The 20,353-nt window shown below is 34.3% G+C and overlaps 1 protein-coding gene across 1 annotated transcript in view; it reads left to right on the top strand.

Annotated features, from left to right (window-relative positions):
* CHIC2 (cysteine rich hydrophobic domain 2) overlaps positions 1–19,930 on the top strand; it is a 32,799-nt gene extending 12,869 nt beyond the window's left edge. The window contains exons 4-6 of the mRNA XM_030013528.2: positions 9,536–9,592; positions 9,759–9,818; positions 12,734–19,930. Coding sequence (XP_029869388.1) covers positions 9,536–9,592; positions 9,759–9,818; positions 12,734–12,784 — 168 coding nt within the window. The 3' untranslated portion in view covers positions 12,785–19,930. The remainder of the gene's footprint in view (positions 1–9,535; positions 9,593–9,758; positions 9,819–12,733) is intronic.
* Positions 19,931–20,353: the final 423 nt, after the last annotated feature.

The raw sequence follows: 20,353 nt of genomic DNA, 5'->3' as shown, positions 1-20,353 counted from the left end.
TTTGTCACAGACATTTGTAAGCTTAATTGTTAATTATATCACTTTAATGCATCTCCATGCAATGAAAGCTTTCCCTTCACTGTATTTTTCTTTTCAGTGCTTTGTTCAGTGCTAGTTTTGGGAGTCTTTGTACATTATTGTTTCCTTTCTTCTTTTGCATTGAGGTATTTGAGAAAAAGCCTGCTACTCTTTACCACTAGAATAAATGTTTAATTTGATTCAATATCTTATTGCCTCTCTCCTTTTATGTAGTCTTGATTTGATTTTAATGAACAAAAGCTGCAGAAAGTTACAGGAAATACAGTCCCTCATTTACAGATCTAGATCGTCAATGATCTTCAGCAATTTTACTCATATATTGCACCATCCTTTCTGGGCTAAGTTCCATATTGTACAAATGAACATTAACTCTTTAAGTTATTGTTCTTTAAATAAAAAGAATGACATAGTGAATTATAATTCAAAAAGCACTACAGGCTGAGGTGCCTATTTGGAGCCACTTTTCAAATGAGTTGACACTCATTTTCAGTATTAACTAAATGCTGTAGTTCCTGATGTGTAAATAGGACAAAATTTCAACAGAAATGGTAACAATGAAATGATAGAATTGCAGTATTGCTAGATTTCTTAAAAGCTGGTATTGTACATGTAAATTACATGTTTCAGAAGGTTCATGGGCAATCTCTTAAAATGAATAGAATGAGATATTTAATAGCGATCTGTACTAATACTTTCAAGAGCTACTTGTTTGTTTGTGAATTCACACAAAGCTGATGAATGCTGCTTAAGCCTCATCATTAGTTGTCACTTACGTAGCAGTTTACATCTTCAGAGTGCTGTATAAACATAAGCTAATTACAACTTCCAAAGTATTGATTAAATTAAATATGTGGTGGAGGAGCTGGAATGAATTTTCTTAAATACAGTAGTCTTGCTTGCCAGTGGGTGATACTGATGTTAAAATACATCAGCTCAGTTTATTGAAGCTGTGAATACATTACATTTGTTTTCAAAACTGAAGAAAATATATGTTTTTCTTCTCTGCCTATCTGCCAGGGACTTGGCACTGGAGATACTCTAATATCATAATGCTTTTCCAAGCAGTTCCTCAAGGCAATTACATAACATGGAAGGTGCCTTGTTTCTGAATTCTCTGTTGTGACAATTTACATTGTAATTCAGTTTGGAAGAATCTTTAAAATTGTAATGTAATTATTATGTTTATCCTAACCAGAACACATGTGATCTCTGTATTGGCTCTAGTCAGCTTAGTAAAACTTTTTCAAAGTAGAGCTTGCATGTATTAAATATATTCAGAGGTCCTTAAAATAATCTTTTTTTTTTTTTTTTTTTTAAATATTAGCTATGAAATGAAAACTTTAAAAGGATCAGAATATTCAGACCTGATATATTTTTCTTGAAAAATTGTTTACTATAATTCTGGTCAGAAGAGTCACTAAGTCGTCCACATACTGAACTTAAAGTGGCAAAGCTTGTATAACACTATAAATGTGAAATCATCATGTGTATAGCTCTGTGATCATTATCCTTTTTTTCCTATCACTGAAATCAGATTTTATTTCCTTCAGAGCACCCTATAAAGGTTAATCAGGTTTTCATGTATTTCCTAAAGGGTAGAGTAGTGCCTTGGTGCATAACAAGGTGCGGGAGCAGATAGTTCTGCCATGTCTTTTAATTTGTAAACCTGCTTGGGGGGGCAGGGCAATAAGGTTGGGATGAAGAATACTTACAAATATAAGTAAATCAAAAAATATTAGTTTGTTTCTTTATAGGTCAAATGCAAATCCTTTCTTTTAAAAATATGTATTCTAAAGTTAAATTTGTAATTTCATGTATTCTTAATAATAGGTTTTATATTAATCTTAAATGCAGCATATATCTTTGGTTTCTAGAGTGAATATTCTAAATGCTATTTAAAATTTAATTGCATTTGTAATTGGAGTGATATCTCTGAACATTCTAATATTAATCAAAAGAATACTTGTAGGATTAATATTTCCATGTTATAGCGCCTTTTACATTGTGATGGCTAAGGTATATAGAGGGAGCCATAGATCATGCAGTGGTTTGGTTTTAATACTGCTTTTTTTATTGCTTTTCATGTCCAATTTGACACGTTTCTGAAAAAACAGATGTGAGCTAGTTGAAATTCACATAGAGCTATTTTGAAAGAGTATGCTAAAAATGGTCTAGCTAGTTGTCAGGTTTGGAAATCAGGTTAGGAAGGGTCACTTTTAGGATTCTGTCTTTAGCAGCTTGTAGATGATGCCAAATAGGGAGCATATGCAAACACTGTTGAGGAAAGAATTAGAATGCAAAATTATCTGAAATTCATGTGATAAAATAAGTAGAAAGTCCTTCACTGAACAATAACTTGTTAGACTATCTTATAGTAGAACAAACAAAACTAGAATAGGCTGCTGGCAAGTGTGAGGTAGTGACGCTTCTGTGCCGCCTCTTTTGCTTTTTTTCAAAGTAGTCTTGTACTGGGATGTATTCACTTTTTCACTTTATTAAACAAACCAGGGTAAAAAGTTATTTTCTGTGTAAGTGGAGCACTCTCAGTAACTCAAGCACTATGTATAAATAAAGTAACTTGTTACTTAACAACAACAACAAAAAAGTAGTTCAAGAAACATGACTGCTGACAAAACATTTGGGAGGATGAGGGAGGCAGTTCTTCTACAAAAGAGAAAACTGAAGGAGTTGATAAGTCTTCTACTGTACCAAACATACATGTGAAATAAAAAGTGACTAGGTACTTCTCATTTTGTTCCCCACAAAAATTATTTTTGCTGAATTTTGGAGTAAGTTGCTGGATTTGGAACAATAACAATAATGATGATGGAAAAGGTTTTTTTAAGTAGCCAGATTTATTTTTTCTAAATTGTTTAACTGGCTACAGGATCAACCTACTTGGAATTCTGTAATTTCCTGGTTCAGTCCTAGACGGGCAAGGCACTGTAGAGGCTGTCCCTTTCAGAGGGATCATCCTCTTCAGCATGCACACTAGTGAAGTGTTGGATTTTACAAGGCATTCTAGAGTTATTTTGTTAAGTTGTGCTGCCTTTCAGTCTTCCTGGCCATGTAGCTTCTCTTCCATTCTTGGCCCCTGCCCTTAGACACTCCTAACAGCAGGAGTCAAAGGCTTCCTAGGTACTAATAAATTAAAACTGGGAGTGTTTGTAGGAATTGACGCTTTATAATTTGTACCCTTAGAGAGGTCCCTCGCAGGCTCTGGGTCTGCACTGTGTAACAATTCCTAGGCATTATCAGAATGCTCCAGGCACTATGAGTGGTTCACAGGTTATGAAAACTTACTGATATAGATGTAAGCTGTTGCCTGCCAGCTGGCTTCAAGTGAATGGGAATGTTTCTGGGCACAGTTTCATTTCCTAATAGAGATGTAACCTGAGATTCTTTAATTGCTCCACCTGCACTGGCCTTGAACTATGTTCCATAGCATACTACTGGATATTTTGGAAATAAACGACAGAGACCCAAATTAACATCTCTGTAACCTTAAAAGAGAAGATGGAGATGGAATTTTCATCCATGTTCAGTTTATGATTTCCCACAGTGGGTGACACCAAATGAGTTATTTGGTGGAGATTCAATCCTATTTTCATTCCTGTTACGGTCAATTCTGTCTTACGTGTTCATTTTGTGTGGCCCTTTCTGTGAGAATGTCCTTCAGCAGGAGGTGGATGCTTTAGATTGTCATGGCCAGATTTGAATAATTTGTTTGGAGGGAATGGAGCTTTATGGGTTTTGTTTCCTTATAATAGAGAATCAGAGCTAGAATTTAATCCTAGAATAAAAGAGTTAGAAATCTTTATTTACAAATTTAAGTAACAACATTAGTTATACTCCTGATGCTTCATGGATCAGTTCAACATCTGTCTGCCTGTGAAATGTGTTTTTCCACACCTCAGCTAGGCCTTCTCAAGGGAAGTGTGTTAATTTTGCCAAGGTCAAGACTGTTTCTTCTACAAGGCTTCTCCATAGTATGAAGTTTCCACAATGGTTGGCTCTAGTAGCTGTCACCTTGTTACAGAAAGTAGCTAGATACACTTATTTGGTGACTTAGCTCTTATAGGACAGCTAAAATATCCAGTGGCTAAAATATCAAGTTAGCATCTTGAGTCTTTTGGATTGTCTATATTTGAGAGGAAATTTGTATAAGACTTTTGTAATCAACTTTTAGGAACTTTCCTTGATAATTTCTCTGCCACATGTTTCTACTGCAGACCAAAATGACTTAGAAAAATACTCATCCAGTATCTATCAGTTAATATGTTGGTAGCAATACTACAAGATGTTCTCCATTGTACTCCCGGATAATGTACACGGGGTGTATGTTTCTGTACATCTTCTCCATTCTCCACATATTTCGTGGCTTTAGTGCTTTCTTAAATGGTCTAGGAGTTTGAGAATCAAGGTAACCAGAGTCTCTGAGGAATCATCTTTGGCTTAGATATTAAAAAACTGTTACATGCAGCAACGTCAAATACGCTGCTCTCCTCTTTATATCAGCAGACAATGTGGTGGAAGAGACCTTTCCAGAAAGTAGTTGATCTGATTTGATTCATTAAGCTTTAAATTCATCGCTCTGTGATGTACCAACCCAGGGTTGAAACCTGTACAAATTAGGTCAGTTTATGGATCATGTGAGGGTATGGGATAATATCATCAGGGCTATCTTTTAGAACAGGAAGTTTCCTGAGGTGAACTTGATGTTGTCAGTACTTCTCTTCCAGAATTCTGATGATTTTATTTCTCCTTGCCTGATCACGAGCTTTGGTCTGTGCTTTGGTTTAGGCTCACTTTCTGCCCAGAATCATCTGTAAGGTAAGACAAGATGCAGCAATAGTAATCCTGTTGGACAAGGTAGTTATTTCAAGATCATACAAAAAGCACCAGAATGCTACATTTATTTCCAGATACTCTTTAATCTGTGTAATATGGGTTTCACTCACTTTCTTGTGTGGATGCTGCAGTGGCTTCTGGGATAAGCACCCTTACAATAGTCTCTAGTAAGAAATATCCTAGCTACTAATAGGAAAGATGACGCAAGATACACCTATGTGGTTGAGCAGACACCTTTTCAAACTACTGTACATGTTGAAGCAGATATTCCAGGATGTCAGGATCTGAAATCAACTCGGGTTTTACCTTTGTCATCTTTGCCCTTCATAAATAGAGAATTCCTCAGTAAGATGGGAATCCTACCAATTTACAGTTTCTAAAGGGTTTATTTGTGATACAGTGTTCAAGGTGGGGACTTTATCTGTGCTGAGAAAGATACATGTAATTCAGTTACGTGTGTTCTGAGTACAGCTTTGACATTTTCGTGGGACCAATATGGGCCTCAAAATTGACTTGGGGGATGTTCTGACGTGTTGAAAGTGAGCATACAGTTGTGTGACTCAGTTATCTTCTAACTTTATATTTCATTGTTTGTGCTGATAACTAAATTACTTGGGTATCAGTTTTGTAGTCAGATATATCTTTGTTTGGAGGATGAACAGAAATTCCTGCTTCTGTCATTTCTCTCTTTGAATGAGCAGAGATGGTATAGTTCAGACCTCTGATAGGATCCTTTGCCTTTCTTCTGTGGGGTGTAATACAAATTCTGGCCATATGAGAATCAACAAAAATCTGCTTAAATTAGTCTCTTTGTATCTTGAAATTTCAGCATAAAGTGTATTTTTTTTTTAGGGCAATATTCAAAATTATTAATACTTGATTGTAGTAAAGTTTTATATGAAGGAATTTGAAAGTCTCCATTTACTATTTATTGGAATAATGTTGCACTATACTTACATATGTTTTGGAGTTTTCAGATGAGAAGTCAAAGATTAAATGCAGGTAGTGGGAGATTTTTCTTTTGTTCCCAGACTACTATGAATAAAATTGATAGTGGAGGATTGTGTTGTTACTGTCCATGTTGTTTCCCCACTTAAATAAAGACAAAGGGAGGTACTCAAATTAGCACCGTTTTGGGAGTCATGTAAGATCCTTTTGTTTAATATTGTACCAGTCATTGACTGATTTACAGCAGGAGTTGAGGGGGCTTTGGGCCATTCACTAGTACTGTTTAGTGTAGTGTGCATGTTCCAGGTCATGCACTGCAAGAGGGGGCCTTGTGGCTGCACAGCCTCCCAGTCCAGATCATAACTGCATCTGGAATTGTAAGCTAACTTTGCTAGACACTGCAGAGACATAACAGAAAGGTCTTGTAGTTGGTAATACAGGTAACACACTATTTGTATTCAGTACTGCCTTGTTTCTGCATGAAAAGTTCATACTTAGTCTTCCTATTTTTTTCTTCCATGTTTAAGGGCAAAACTTTATTTTACTTTCAATTTAATTTAATTTAATTTTTTTAATTGGGAGCAATAAGCATTGGTGAAAGTGTATTCTGAGTTGAGCTTTTTTAGTAGTCTGATTTCAAAAGATACTGTCAAACATGATTATCTTGAATGAATCAGTTATTTTACAGGAATGTTTCATTAAACATCGCATCTAGATAGTAGAAGAGGTCTATTTCACAAAATTCTGTGGATAACATTAAAGACTATCTGCTTTTTTCATGGAATACGTTACAAAGCATACTTTCTTATCATGGGTATGCTAAAAAGTGTACTTGAATTGCAGTTTTAGCTTTGCTCAAATATTGGATTGGGATTTTTAAGAAAAAAAATTAAAATCTGGATAGTATTAAATCTTTCTAATAAGCAAGTCTCTCTTCCACTTAATTTGTGCTTTTGTTGTGGCTAACAAATAATTTGCTGTATGGGTTTTTCTGTACGCCATTGATAGAATATATAAGCTTGTCATCCTAGTGTGCTGGAAATGCTACACTCAAATCAAGTGTTCCTTTCTGGTTTTGTATATCCTCACCTGCTCCTCACTGTAAATCATTGAGATGTCAAGAGCAGTGATTAATTAAGCTGCACGTGCAAGTGCTTTTTTTCACCTGTCAAGTAGGAAGAAAACTTACTATAGTGAATTGTGTGATGCTGTTTAATTAATTTCTTTTTATTCCAAGCTCCGAGGTTTGTAGAAATATTTTACAGTCTAATTTTCATTAACATTTCTGTATTGATATATGGCGTGATTTGGGAGCTATGACTATTCCAAATTATACTACAGGAAGGATTGTATTTAAGACTCTGGGAACATAAATAATTGTGGTCTCGAGGCTGCATGTGTTTTTATCTCATGCTAGTCAAATGACTTTAAACTGGCTTCTTATTTAAAGAAACCAATTAATAGTACATAACCACCTATCAATTTCTTATTTATGTGTATGTATTGTAATATATATGTAATTTTATTGGAATTTGAAAAGCTTGGATGTTTTTCACACTCTTTGGGGCTAACAATGAAATTAAATTGTATAGTGATCTTAATCTATTATTAAAAGGTCCTGGAAAGGAAGATTACAAGGTAGATTCAGGTTTTGAATCAGTTTTGCCATTGGTTTAGCAGCGGGTGGGCAGGCAGATGCCTGCTCAGAGTAGAACCTATTGCCATTTTTCACCATTGATAGAGTAGCCTTTCAGAGTCAATGAGCTCTGTCAATGTGAGCTTGTCAAGGCTACAACTTCATAGACCTGAGAGGCGGTTTGAGAGGTCAGCCCTTTTCAGGTTTGCTGTGATGCAAATGAACTTTAATGCTTAAACAACTATTGGAATTTTTATGTCTGCTCCTTGTTCTTTTTTCTTCACAAAGTCATTGACGAGACATTCAGTGCTTTTTAAATTGGAAGTTGCATTGTGCTAAAGACCTAGTACAGATTTACGGAGGGCTGAAAGCAGTTAGATCATGTTCTTTTCATGGTGCGATTAGAATCAAATCGATTTCCCTACAGCCTTCAGCATTCAGATGGCAATTTTAACAAAGCTTGGGGGCTAGACAAGGGACAAAACGACTGAACTGAATGTTAATTACACTCTGCAGCCTTATTTTCTTTTGATTTGGAGCTGACTGGCAACTAAATTAACAAAAGTGTGACCATAACTGCTGCCCTATTTTCATTTAAAAGGAGAGCAGACTCTAAAAGGCTATCTTTACAAAGAAACAAGTGAGGTCTACTGATTATTGTTAAAGGGCACTGTCTTTAAAAACATAATAATAACAATAACCCCCAAAATACTCAATTCCCAGTTGATGTGATAAATTAGTCACTGGCACATCCACCTTCTGATAATTCCTTGACTTGTGCTTTTTAAAATAAAACATAATAAAAATTCAGTGTAATGATTACTCATAGATAGCAATGATCTAATTTTTAATCATGTGACCACAGTACATGCTTAGATATGCTTCCCCACAACCACTTCGGTATTAAACTAGAGAGAAACTGATGTTTGAAAACAAAGATGTTAATATTTGGTGGGAAATGAATAATTTGTTGTCTAATTTTTATTTTACTCAGACATTCTTGTTTCTTGTGACAGCACTTAGTTTGATTTGTTAAGGTTCATTTACAGTACTTGTATTTTGTAGTAATAACAGCAAGATGCTTTCTCATCCCTTCCCCTCACCCCTCTCTGCCTTGTAAGGAAGCTGCAGCTGCACTAAGTTGTATTTGATCCTTGTCATTGCTCCGTCCTTTTGCACCTGCAGCTCTGTTGGTCTCATCTTAACACCTGGCACCATGAATTATCCTCTTTTTATTCATAGTCAGTAGCAAATCCCATTTAGAGCTAAGCAGTATATATTCTGGCAGTCAAATGACCATAAATGTCAGAATGTATTTCTCAAATGTAAATATAACTGAATAATTATATTCAAAATGCTGTGAAACTTTATAGCACAGAATGTCCTTTAATACTAGCGTGCAAATCTTAAAAAGCTATGCAGAACAGCTTTCAGGATTCTCTGTCTGAAGTGTCAAGTGTGGACAACATAGGCAGTAAAACTTTGCCTTAGAATCTTAAATATTGGGGTTTGCTCTTTATACAAATCACAGATTTGGTAATATTCAATTGTGCAGTTTACTGTAACTTTCTGCATTTGGTTTTCAGTCTCTAAAATCTGGATATAAAAGTAACAAAAATTTTTCTTTTGTTTAGAGTGTTGCGAATTTGTACTTGACCTACAGCACTGCAAAGTAGTTTGCAACATTTCTCAGTTTAGATGCTGACCTTCTTAGAAGCAGTGCATTTAGACCACTGATACTGAAGGAGCAGTGTTCCTGCTTTTATACTTAGGTCACTTTGAAATTTCTGTGGTTTTAAAGTTATAACTGCTATAAGAACCAGAAAGCATATATATGAACAGTTTTTGTTCCAAAATGGTTGAAGATGGTTATTTGGGTGTCATAAAAAGTTGTTTCTGTTCTAGTTACTATTTAATACCCGAGAAGTTTTGATAGTACTACAGACCACCCTGTACTCAGTCACTGTCCTGTACCTCTCTCCTTTTCACACAAAAGCAGCTGCAAAACAAAGTTTTTCTAAAACCAGTCAAGAGTAAAATTCTTTCTCATTTGTCTTCCAGACACGAAGATCGATTGAGAAGTTATTAGAATGGGAAAACAATAGGTTATACCACAAGGTGAGTGCCGCAGGGAGCAGCTTCGTACTGTTGGAGTTTGAATTGCACAGTATGGAAACAGATGCTTTTGTTGAACGAAAAATATGAAAGGTGGACAAATGGGCTAGTCTGTGTGCTGCAATAAAATACAGCTCATTTTTCTTCTTTTTCTTTCCTCCTTGTCTAGCTGTGCTTGCATTGGAGACTAAGCAAAAGGAAATGTGAAACGAATAACATGATGGAATATGTAAGTTAAAGGGCTGTTTTGTGAGTTTCTCTATTAAATGATCATTTATTTTGCTTCTGATCTTATTCTTTTCATGATTATTAATCAGTAAAGGTGTCAGGAGCTTAATCGCCTGAGTGCAAGGATTTTCTACGGTTCACAGATGCATGGTTTCATGTGCAGGACTGATTTATAAAGTTATGAATGACTTGAAAACAAGGCTTCACTGTGTTCTGAAAAATAATAAATTAATTGCCAAGATAAAATAGCTTGAACATGTGCTGATGGAGTGTGAAATTTTAGATGCTGTATAAAGAATAACCACAACTTTGGTTACGCAGCAAGTCAGATATGGCTGTTTTATATAATGCTAATCAAGTCTAAAAGTATGGAAGAAGACCTTTCAACTAAGCTGTTGGAGCTTAAGAAACCTTTAGCCTTTTTAGATTTTAACTGCCCCTTACCTCAACTGTCTTGAAAGTATCTTTATCTCCCTCCAATTGGTGTCACTAAAATTTTTCGGTCTCTGGAGTTTTAACTTACATCAGCCTTTGACTGAGACTCCATAAGCCTGTCTTGGAAATACACAGCAAGAAGTTATATGCAGTTTAAAATGAATGATGTCCAATGCGGGATTTCAGCTTGTTTAGCTTGCAACCTTTTTGCTCTTTTTTGGTGCTGTTTTTATTTCCATTTTCAAAATATCTTGGAGGTACATAGAATAGGATGAAATTAAGCTGCTAAAATGTAAGAAACATTAGAATTTGCATAATTTCTTTTAATGCTCTAGGAAGTAGGCCATAGGAAGGGTTAACTTTTTTAAAATAAAGATTAACCTTTGAGAAATATCTACTGTGTTAGTTTGAACTTATCTGTGATCCTTCATTACATGGTACTTTGAAACAACAAAGCTATCATGCATATGAAAAAATTTAAAAGTGATTAATTAGTTGGAAATTATATTAAAATAATCTTTTTCTTTTAGTCTTCTCCTTTTTCCTGTTTCTACATTAGATCTTATTTCTAGCCTGAAACAAGATCTTTGAAATGTTTTTTACAGAATGGCTCTATTCAGTTCACTGAATAAGTAGATTTTTTGTAACATCTATTCTACAACATTTTTTGGTTTAGATGTATGAGATCTGAGTGAAAATGGAATAAAGCAAATTTCAGAAAGTAGATTTGAGTTTTACCTAAATGGAGGGGTTTTTATTTCACGTTTCTACAGGAAAACCTTGTCACATCTGATGTTTTGCAGATTCAATTGAAAAAAACACATGCAATGCTAGTTTGTAAATACTATTATCCAGCAACATTTACAGATGAACATTCATTCTATTAAATACAATTTAAAATCAGTTGACCTGTTTATATTAATAATATGTAAGCATGAGCATGTAGTTTTACAGGATAAATATTGAAGATATTATTTTCAATTTGTGAAACATCTAATATCTGGATGTATTTAATGAGAAAATTTTTACAAAACTTCTCTGTACTATTTTCTGATTTTTCAGTGAACTGATTTGCTAGTATCTTAAAAACTGCCCTTATTGTTGTGTTCACGATTTAATTTTAAATAATAAACACTTATCCTCAATTTTTTTTCAAAACAGGTGATTTAAATCAGACTCTTGTACCTCAAACTTGGTGCTTTGCTGACTTGATGTTCTAAATCCACTGTTGCAGATACTAAATAAAATAACTAATTAAATAAATTAAAGACAGACAAGATAGTCTTACACCTTTGGCATAAACACAATGTTCCAGCTTTACCTCTTGCTCCCTTTTTGAAACCTTGCCTGAATATCAGAAGCCTGGTATATCTGAAACATCCAGTGGTTGACTCGTGTCAGTGATCAATGGATTTTGATCAGTTTGCATCACTTCTGAAAATAAGTCTCTTCTGAAAATCTCTAAAAATAAACTTATACACCTGAATTTGACATTGAGTATTTCAAAAGTGTTTACCTTAGAAATAAAATCAGACTTACTTCTTTTCTGATGTTCAGTATCCTATCAGAGATAGAAGTGTTTAAGAAGCCAAGTTGTGTTCTCCTTTACAATCAAAACCATTCAGAAATTCTTTTTTAGCTTCTTAGAAAGGCATGCTCCCCTTACAAGTAAATAAAATTCTTAGATATGTTACCACATGCATTTACTTGTTTATGAATACAGTCACGCTGCTCTATTATGACTGTCTCGCTGAAGAAAGAAAACGCACATGTGAACATTTTCTTTAAGCTTTCTATTTGAAGTAGGATAAATACTTGGATTGTATTCTGGAGTGTACCCTACTATATATACATAGCTCAGAAACACATAGTTTCAAATTTGAATCGGGACCATAAGAATAATCATGCAAAAGCATTAGTCAAGTTTCTTGTTAACTACTTGCAGATTTGTTAGACATGGGAACTCTGCAAAGGTTGATACACCTTTCTGTATGAGTTTTGAACTAGAAACATGATTTAGAATCCTATACTAAGTGGAAAAAATTTTGAAGTAGAGGGAATTGCATGAGTAATTGAAAATTAACTTTGCATACATCGTGCCTTCTGGTGGTTTTTTACATAACTGTGTTTATCTCTTTCATAATTTTTTCCTAGTAAAGTAAATGAATTATATTAAAGAATAATTATGTAGTAGCTTATTTCAGTTTGTTTAGATGTGTTAGGTATTGGTAGGCAAACTTTTCCAATTGAATTTGATTCTTCAAGAGTTTTGATTTTCTACCCCATAACAATTATACCGAACATGACTTTTCTAAAGGTCTCCTACGTAAGAAAAGCACTGTGATATTTGATCATCATCATCATCACAACTTAATGTACTTAAAAAAAAAAAAAAAAAAAGGCATGTGAATTATCATTGTAATAGATAATAGGATTGCTGCCATCTTCCATTTAATATATATTTGTTTTCTTTTTATACAGGTCATCCTTATAGAATTTTTACCAAAGACACCGATTTTTCGACCAGATTAGCATTTGATTTATTTATAGAGACTTATTCAAGTATGTTGTCTTTCCAATGGTGCCTTGCTTGGTGCTCTCCTGGTGGTGACATAGCATTGGTTCTACAGAATCTTGTGGTGTTTTCATTTTTTTGTTTGTTTGGGTTTTTTTTTTTTTGTTTTATTTTGTTGTTTGTTTGTTTTTGAAATAAGAGCATGTTCTAAGTGCAGTTGGTCAAAATCCGCAAAGTAATTTCACGCAAATGTTAACTACTACTTAAGTTATTGTTACTTTTATTACTTCTGTTTATTAATGTATCTTGATTTTCAAAGAGTCTTTTATATGTGTGCGCGCGCGTGTGTGTACATATATATATTACTATAAATACACAGCTGAAAATGGTATACAAGTGAGCAGGTATTTTTTTATCCCAAAATGACACAACTGATTGACTGTACATTGTGTAAGTCCTTTTAATCATTCATTTACATGCTGAAGTAAGATCTTCCTAAATTTTTGTCAGTGACTTGTCAATTGTAACTATTTTTATTTCGTTTTTGGATGTTGGCTAACCTCTTCCAACAAAAGAAGGAGATAAAGTTCTTTCTGAAACTGCTTTTTGGAACCCAAATGTCATTGCATTAGTAGCAATCTCTGTGCTTTTCATGGTGAAGTCCTGTCAGCTGGTTCTGAAAAAGTTCTAATTTAAAGGTTAAAAAAAAAAAAAGCAGCAAAATAGAATTATTTTACTAAGACTAGAAGAATTGCTGAGAGAATTGCATGCATCTGATTAGTAGAACTCAAGATCACAAAAATATATTAGTATTGCAGTTTATAATGTAGCTGTTTTAATTCAGGCTAATGCCCATGTATCAGCTTTATTCCTACTGTTTACCGGATCCTGTACACAGAGGTGCAGAAGGACTTGTTTTAGTAAAACTTACTGTCCAAGAGGACCTTTCAGGGTTTTTTTTTTTTTTGTTCGTTTGTTTGTTTTAAAGCCACATAAGCAGAAAAAAGTTATTGAAGAAGTCTTGAACAGTACAGTTCCAGATGCAAATGCAGATGCTGTGTATTAAAAATAATCAAAGCAGGGTACACTGGACAACAGTGTAAGTTTAAATGTGTTAGATAATTATTTATTGCACCCTTGCTTCTGCTCATTTTGGTTTACAGAGCTTATTTTCTGCATCAGTATAAGACTTTTTAAACTGGATATATGATGTATGCTTGGGTCAGGCCAGTTGTATTTTGTTTCTTCTACTTATATCTTAGTTGTACATATCTTCACACATAGGTTGTTTGTTTTTTTTTTTTAATTGCAACTCAATCATATTTTTAAATTTGTGTTAGGTATCTAAAATTACTGTACATGAACATTAATGTAAGTTAAGAATACGTTCCTTGTACAGTTGTGGTAACAAGCAATAATGTGAATATATGAAAAACCAGATATACTCTGCTTAATATTTGTATGAATGAAAAGTTGATACCACTACAAGAACAATCTTCTCTTTTTAATCTTTTAAATACAAGTTTTATTTCAAGGTAATATATTACAGGTACCTTGATGCTGTGAACTATTTTTCTATGTCTTCAAAATATTTATTCTCTGTAAAATACTCTCTAGTGAGTATTATATTCCTAAATTGTTGATAGTGGGAGTGGTCTAGAAAGTTTAAGTTTTCTTAAATCTAAGCCTTCTGTATCTGTTCCCCAAACTCATCCTTTGATCAGCTTTTGGCTGTGGATTCCTACTGTTTACTTTGAAAATAGCTCGGCTATGCTTTTCATACAAGCCTACATGTGTGTTTCCTTGACTTGACGGGATATGGTGTTTAAATAACAAATACCAGTTTTGTGCTGCCTCAATCTTCTGGGTCGCACAGTGGTTTCTCTCCAAAGTAACTGCTTATAATTTTTTTTAAAAATCAATTTCAGCCTCTTCTTTAGTACAAATCTGGGTCTGCAGCACTCCTCCTCTCACCCAGAAGTATTAGTTAAAATCTTGGACCAGTTTCAGTCTGAGAGGGAGGCGAGAAGCCTAACATTGATGGCAGCTGAGGTTTTGGAGGTTGGAGGTGCAGGGGAGAGGTTGGAATTGAACAGAAATGGTAACTGGTGATAAATACTGATGACCAGAAATATATGTTGATTTCTTCAAGTGTCAGTTTTTAATAAAATCAATATTGAATCATACAAGGCCTAGATTTTATTACCAAATTCTCAGTTGACTGTACAGATAGGTTTGTGTCATGGATGCAGTTTTCCACTGGTATTGTGGAGAGATAAGTTGGATATGGCTTGATATGTTCATAGCAGCACCGCATTGAGCATGAGCTATTTGCCTTAGTTTACTACCCAAACTTTCCATACTACATTCTGTGACACCACAACTACCTTGCCAACAGCACCCAAACCTACCTACAGTAAAGCTAATTTGAGCGTGACGTGCTGAAACCAGAGCAGTGAATAGTGTGGCTTACAGGTTTACAAAGCATATCTTGTTAGTAAAGCTTCCATATAAGCCGTAGTGTTGGTTAAGATCTTGTCTATTTCTAGGTGCATGTGCAGTCATCTATTTGGTTAGCAGGCATTTCTGTATTTTAGCTATGACTTTTTCTCTAAGAATTGTAGTATAGGAGTCCAAAGTAGATCTCTGAGCAAATACAGTCAAATCCATTAGCAAGGAGGCCAGAGTAATTGCCTCTTAAAGCATTTCTGATATTTTATTAAAACAATGTGTCTCACTTAAAATACAACCAGGAAACTTGAGAAGTTTTGCTCAAAAGTGTAGCTCTCCTGATGAGGTATTACACTCACCTAGTAAGAATGTTATAAAACATTTTCATACAATCCCTTTCGATTGATTAATTACAATGATAGAAATTGAACATGGCAGGAACTTTAATCAACTATTTAATGCCTGCAGCAGTCATCGGGATTTTCCTTTGGTGTTGTTTCTAAAATACTAAATCTATTTATTTTGTGTGTTAGTGAGAAGACATATATTACCTTTTTTTGTCCAATTGGCAAAGAATGAAGTTGCAACAGTTTGAGCAGGCCAGAAGCTATAGTAGGACTTCCAGGACATAGCCTAGTCTTTGCTAAAATAAATATTACATTGTACTAACTTGTTCAGCTTCTTGCAACTCAGCAATTTCTACAAATAATCTTAATTGTTTCCAGTTTCTTTGAATAGTAAGAGTTAGGTACCCACTTGATATTAATCATTTAACAAATGATGCTAATTATGTCTGTTTCACCTTTAGCCTGAAAAGCTAATGGTAAACGCATCAATGACTCCCTGTGAAAGCTAATTATTATTTTTAGATATAGTGGCCTTTAACTGGCCAATAAAGATTTCTTTCTTACTGTAATATAATTGAAATAAATGTTTTTTAATCTTTCAGTGATAGGTAGAAATAAGTCCTGAGGGAGAAAGGCTTTCTGTCTGACCCTACATGAAGAATTCTGTAGAGCTCATCTGTTGTTAAATAGCTATGATTTGAAGTTTCTACTGTGATTGGCAAACTTCACCAGAAATTAAAATGTTTATGGAGATAGGTTACAGAAAGCCAGTAATTTTTTTGTAATAGCTCGGTGAGTCATTTTATAAAACTATGTATGCAAATCTAAAATTTCCCATTATACTCAGAGTAGATTGTAAAAACTTTTTACAGTACTTAGATGTAAATTATAATCTCTAAATCAATTTGTTAAATGATACTTTTTTGTAAATCTCAAGACTGTGGTGTTTAAATGTAATACTCTATCTCTGAGATATATGCTTACTTAAAAGTCAGTTTTCATTTTTTTTTTTTTTTAAAGTCATTATTTAGCCCTGGAGATTGTAGGGAAGAGCTTTAAAATGCAATCTGTAACTACTCAGAAGCCAGAAGGCAAAGAAAAAGAACATGTCTTTATTCCCTTCCCTCTACCCCCACCCCAAAGTCTTAATTTTAAATTGGTCCCCTTGTTTTGGGAGCCCTAGCTTATGGTTTTTGAGCAGCTGGCAATAATGCAAATTGTCCACCAAAAAAACCCATTTGAATTCTGAACAATTTAAAGAGATCACTTTAATTGAAGAGGCAAAAGACTTGTTAAGCAAAGAAAATCCCTGGTTCTTTTAAGTTCTCCCAGCACTGCTGTTGAGTAATTAAAAGAAGGATCATGATGACCCTACATTAGGTCAAAATCCAGATGATTTTATGTAAAGGAAATGCTCAATTAGAGAGGTCTCAGAGCCCCAAGTGTCTTGGATTCATAGTAGCGACTTATTAAGGGTAACTGGCGCTGGCTAGTTTTGTATCCGTGTCTGAAATAATTTATGTTGCTCTTCAGCAACCTTGCTTATGAAACGAAAGCATTTTAGAAATAAGATCTGTATTCATCACCGCTAATTTGCTGTAATTTCTGTGCTTCTTTTCCCTAAAGCCGCATTGCATTTCCATCACAAACAGCTAAGTGTATGATCATTATAATGCCTTTAATAGCCATATTGTAGGTAGAAATATTAAATTCTCAGGGACTAATAGGAAATACGAAAATGGAGTTAATGAGCTGAATGCCTATCTGCATGAAGGCTTACTTTGCAAACGGCACCCTAGAAAACTTCTGATTGTAATATGCATGACCATTATGAATGTTATCAATATACAGCTATGAGAGCTCCCTTTACCCTGTATTATCAGGCTGCTGAATGTCAGAGTATGTTGGATAAGGATAAATGAAGGTTTTTTTTGCTGATTTGGGTAGAGGGATTATTTCTAATGGTGCTATCTTCTTAATTTCTCTGTTTATTCTTTGTAAAGTTCTCTCTGTAGGCTGGGTGAGTCAGGGGATACTGGTGTAATGAGAAAACAGTATCCTTCTGCCTAAGAAAGTAGAAAAACTTCAAGGGGAGAAGTACTCTAGAAGCAAAAAATTTCACTGCTGAAAACATCATGCTTTTATTCTTCATTAGTTACAGATATCCATTTGGGTTGTTTTGTTGGTAACAGTATTTTGCAGTTTAATTTTTGAACTTCATCTTTTTGCACACTGATGTTTCAGTCATGGGCTGAATTAAAGACTATTTTTTTAAATTAAAAAAAAAACCAAACCAACGTATCCTTGCATGAAACTTCATATGTTGACACTTCTTGTGCTGGTGTGTGTATCTCTACCACATGACACCTGGGTAATACATCCTTTATAAACCACATTTTATTGTTTTCATGGAAGATGTCCTTTTAAAAAATTCTTCTACTTCATTTAGCTTGTTATTATTTCATTAAGATTTATTTTCTTGAAAAAAGTTGCATAAATGCTTGACTCCTGAAAATACAACAAACCATTAGGAAAGATTGAGTAAAGTAAAAGATGAAACATAGGAATTAGCAGAAGCAACACCCAAACGATTGAATTCGAGGATTAGGTTTGGAATTCTCTTGAGTCTGATGGAAAATAGTTTTGAACTGAATGAAATGGTACTGAATAATGAAAGTTAAGTAAAAGCTAGCAATCCGTTTCAGTAATTATGTAGACTGTCTTAATTTCTGTTACATTTTTTTATTTTAACAAGTGTGTTGTTATTTTGGTTATGCCCTAATTAATAGACAGTTCTGCTATTGTGCAGATTTTGAGGTAAGCTTCCTTCTAAACTCAGCATTTTGTAGTTTAAAACATCTAGACCAAAACGGAATTGCTGATGAGAGCTGTGCAGTGAGTACAGAACAGTCTTTTCCTAAGCTGGAGCCTGAAATGCATGGCTAATTGTTTCCAAAGGAAATTCTTGACTTGTCAGACAGCTCCTGTCATGTGACAGTATATCTAAGGCCTAGGAGTAGGATCCAGTTAGGATAATTTAAGTTCAGGTAAGTAAGAGAGACTTTTACAGTTAGTTGTAGCTTTTATGGAAAAGGGAACCATTGACAAATGCTCACTTTTGGAGGGCAGATAGTAGATTTAATAATGTTTATTGAAACATGCTTCCCCCCTTCCCCATTTATAACTTCATCATTGAAAGTTACTTTGCCTTGTGTTGGAAACTAGACTTGGTAGTTAGCTGAAGGGTTTTTTTTCTGTTACAGTGTTTTAGGTTTGTGAATACTTTTTTTTTTTTTTTTTTTAAATCGTGTTTAGAAATTTTTCAAAAAGTCAGATATCCTGATGCAATATAACTGATATTTTTAGTGGCTGTATGTTTAAACTGATTTCGTTGTACCAATATAAATATCTTGCTCATCTACTCTAAATGTTTATTTCTGATCCTTCTGTGCTTGCAACAGGCTTTCTAACTTGTTAGGATATGCAGTGTACCTACTTGTTAATATTGTCAGTGAGCAGTTTGGTTCAGTGAGATAAAAAGGAACGCAGAGTAGTTCCTGATTTGAAAAGTGTAACTTGGATTCTTGTGTCCATAAAAGACTGAGTACGGCAGTCAATACGAAACTAATTCCAAACATAAATTTTAAAGAGAACAGTAAACTACAAAACAGTGCCTAAATGTTGTGTGCTAAATTAGTCCTGTGTAATTCATGCTGCTTTAAAAGAATTTGCAGAGAATTGCATCAGATTGTATGTGCTTAGGAAAAACCTGTTAAATGTACAAAGCAGTAATGGTAAATAAGTCACTGAAAGGATGTTATCTTTCAAGTAGGCAAACTTTAAAAACAATATTTTGGACTATGTTAAAAATCCTTTTCAGGCAGAAAATGCGTAAGCAATAATTTACCCTAGAACTGGATATTAAGGAAGCTGCTATTTACAGAGAGACTTGATGGTAATTTTGCCTTTTGGGCACCTCCTCTCATGAAGAGTTTAGAAAGATAGGGTTGCTGCAATTTCCACTATTGTAACATTCCTCTTCAACTATTTTAAGTCCGGCTGAGAGACTGAAAGCTTAGAGGCCAGTACTGTGTTCACAGGGCGCATGGCTTTGGGAGGAGAAGATAGGAAGAAAAGGACTTTTTTTAAGGCTGCACAATTGTATATATGCATATTTAGGAGTATTTAACCATGTCTGCTAAATTACTGAAGTTAATCTATTGTTGAATTATAGAATATTATTTAATACATCAGCATTGTTTTTTCCTGACCTGACCTGGAATTGGAATGGACTCCAATATAAATTTTTTTAAAGCATTTCTTAAGTTGTATGTATTATAAACTAATAAAACAATTGTTAACCTATCTCCTAAGCCTTACCCTTTTTCATCTATCCAGTATGTTGGGGGTGTGGGGGGGGGGGGCGGCGGTGGTAAGGAGAGGAAGAAAAAGAAAGAGGAAACCCAGACTTCTGCCTTACCATACAATGGTCTCTTCTCATTTCCAGTTGATACTTTTAGTCTAAATCGGGGGGAAATAAAAAAAAAAAAAAAAAGAGAAAATGTTTTTGCATAATTTGGGTGACTCCAGGACTAGAATTACCAAATTTAGAGGCATTCCCTGCCTTAAGTGTTTCAAACTGGCTTTTCATTAAGTCTGCATTTGGAGTTTAAACTTTTCAAGCCCTAATGGTGGTAGGATTTATTATATGTATTACTACTATGGTTGAATAGTAATGTTGAAGCTGTTTGTATGCTTTTTTTTTTTTTTTTTTTAATACACTAGTGG

Source organism: Aquila chrysaetos, chromosome 1, assembly GCF_900496995.4.
Source record: "Aquila chrysaetos chrysaetos chromosome 1, bAquChr1.4, whole genome shotgun sequence".
NCBI lineage: Eukaryota > Metazoa > Chordata > Aves > Accipitriformes > Accipitridae > Aquila > Aquila chrysaetos.
Note: the sequence above shows the minus strand (reverse complement) of the source record. Positions and strands in the feature narration are given on the sequence as shown.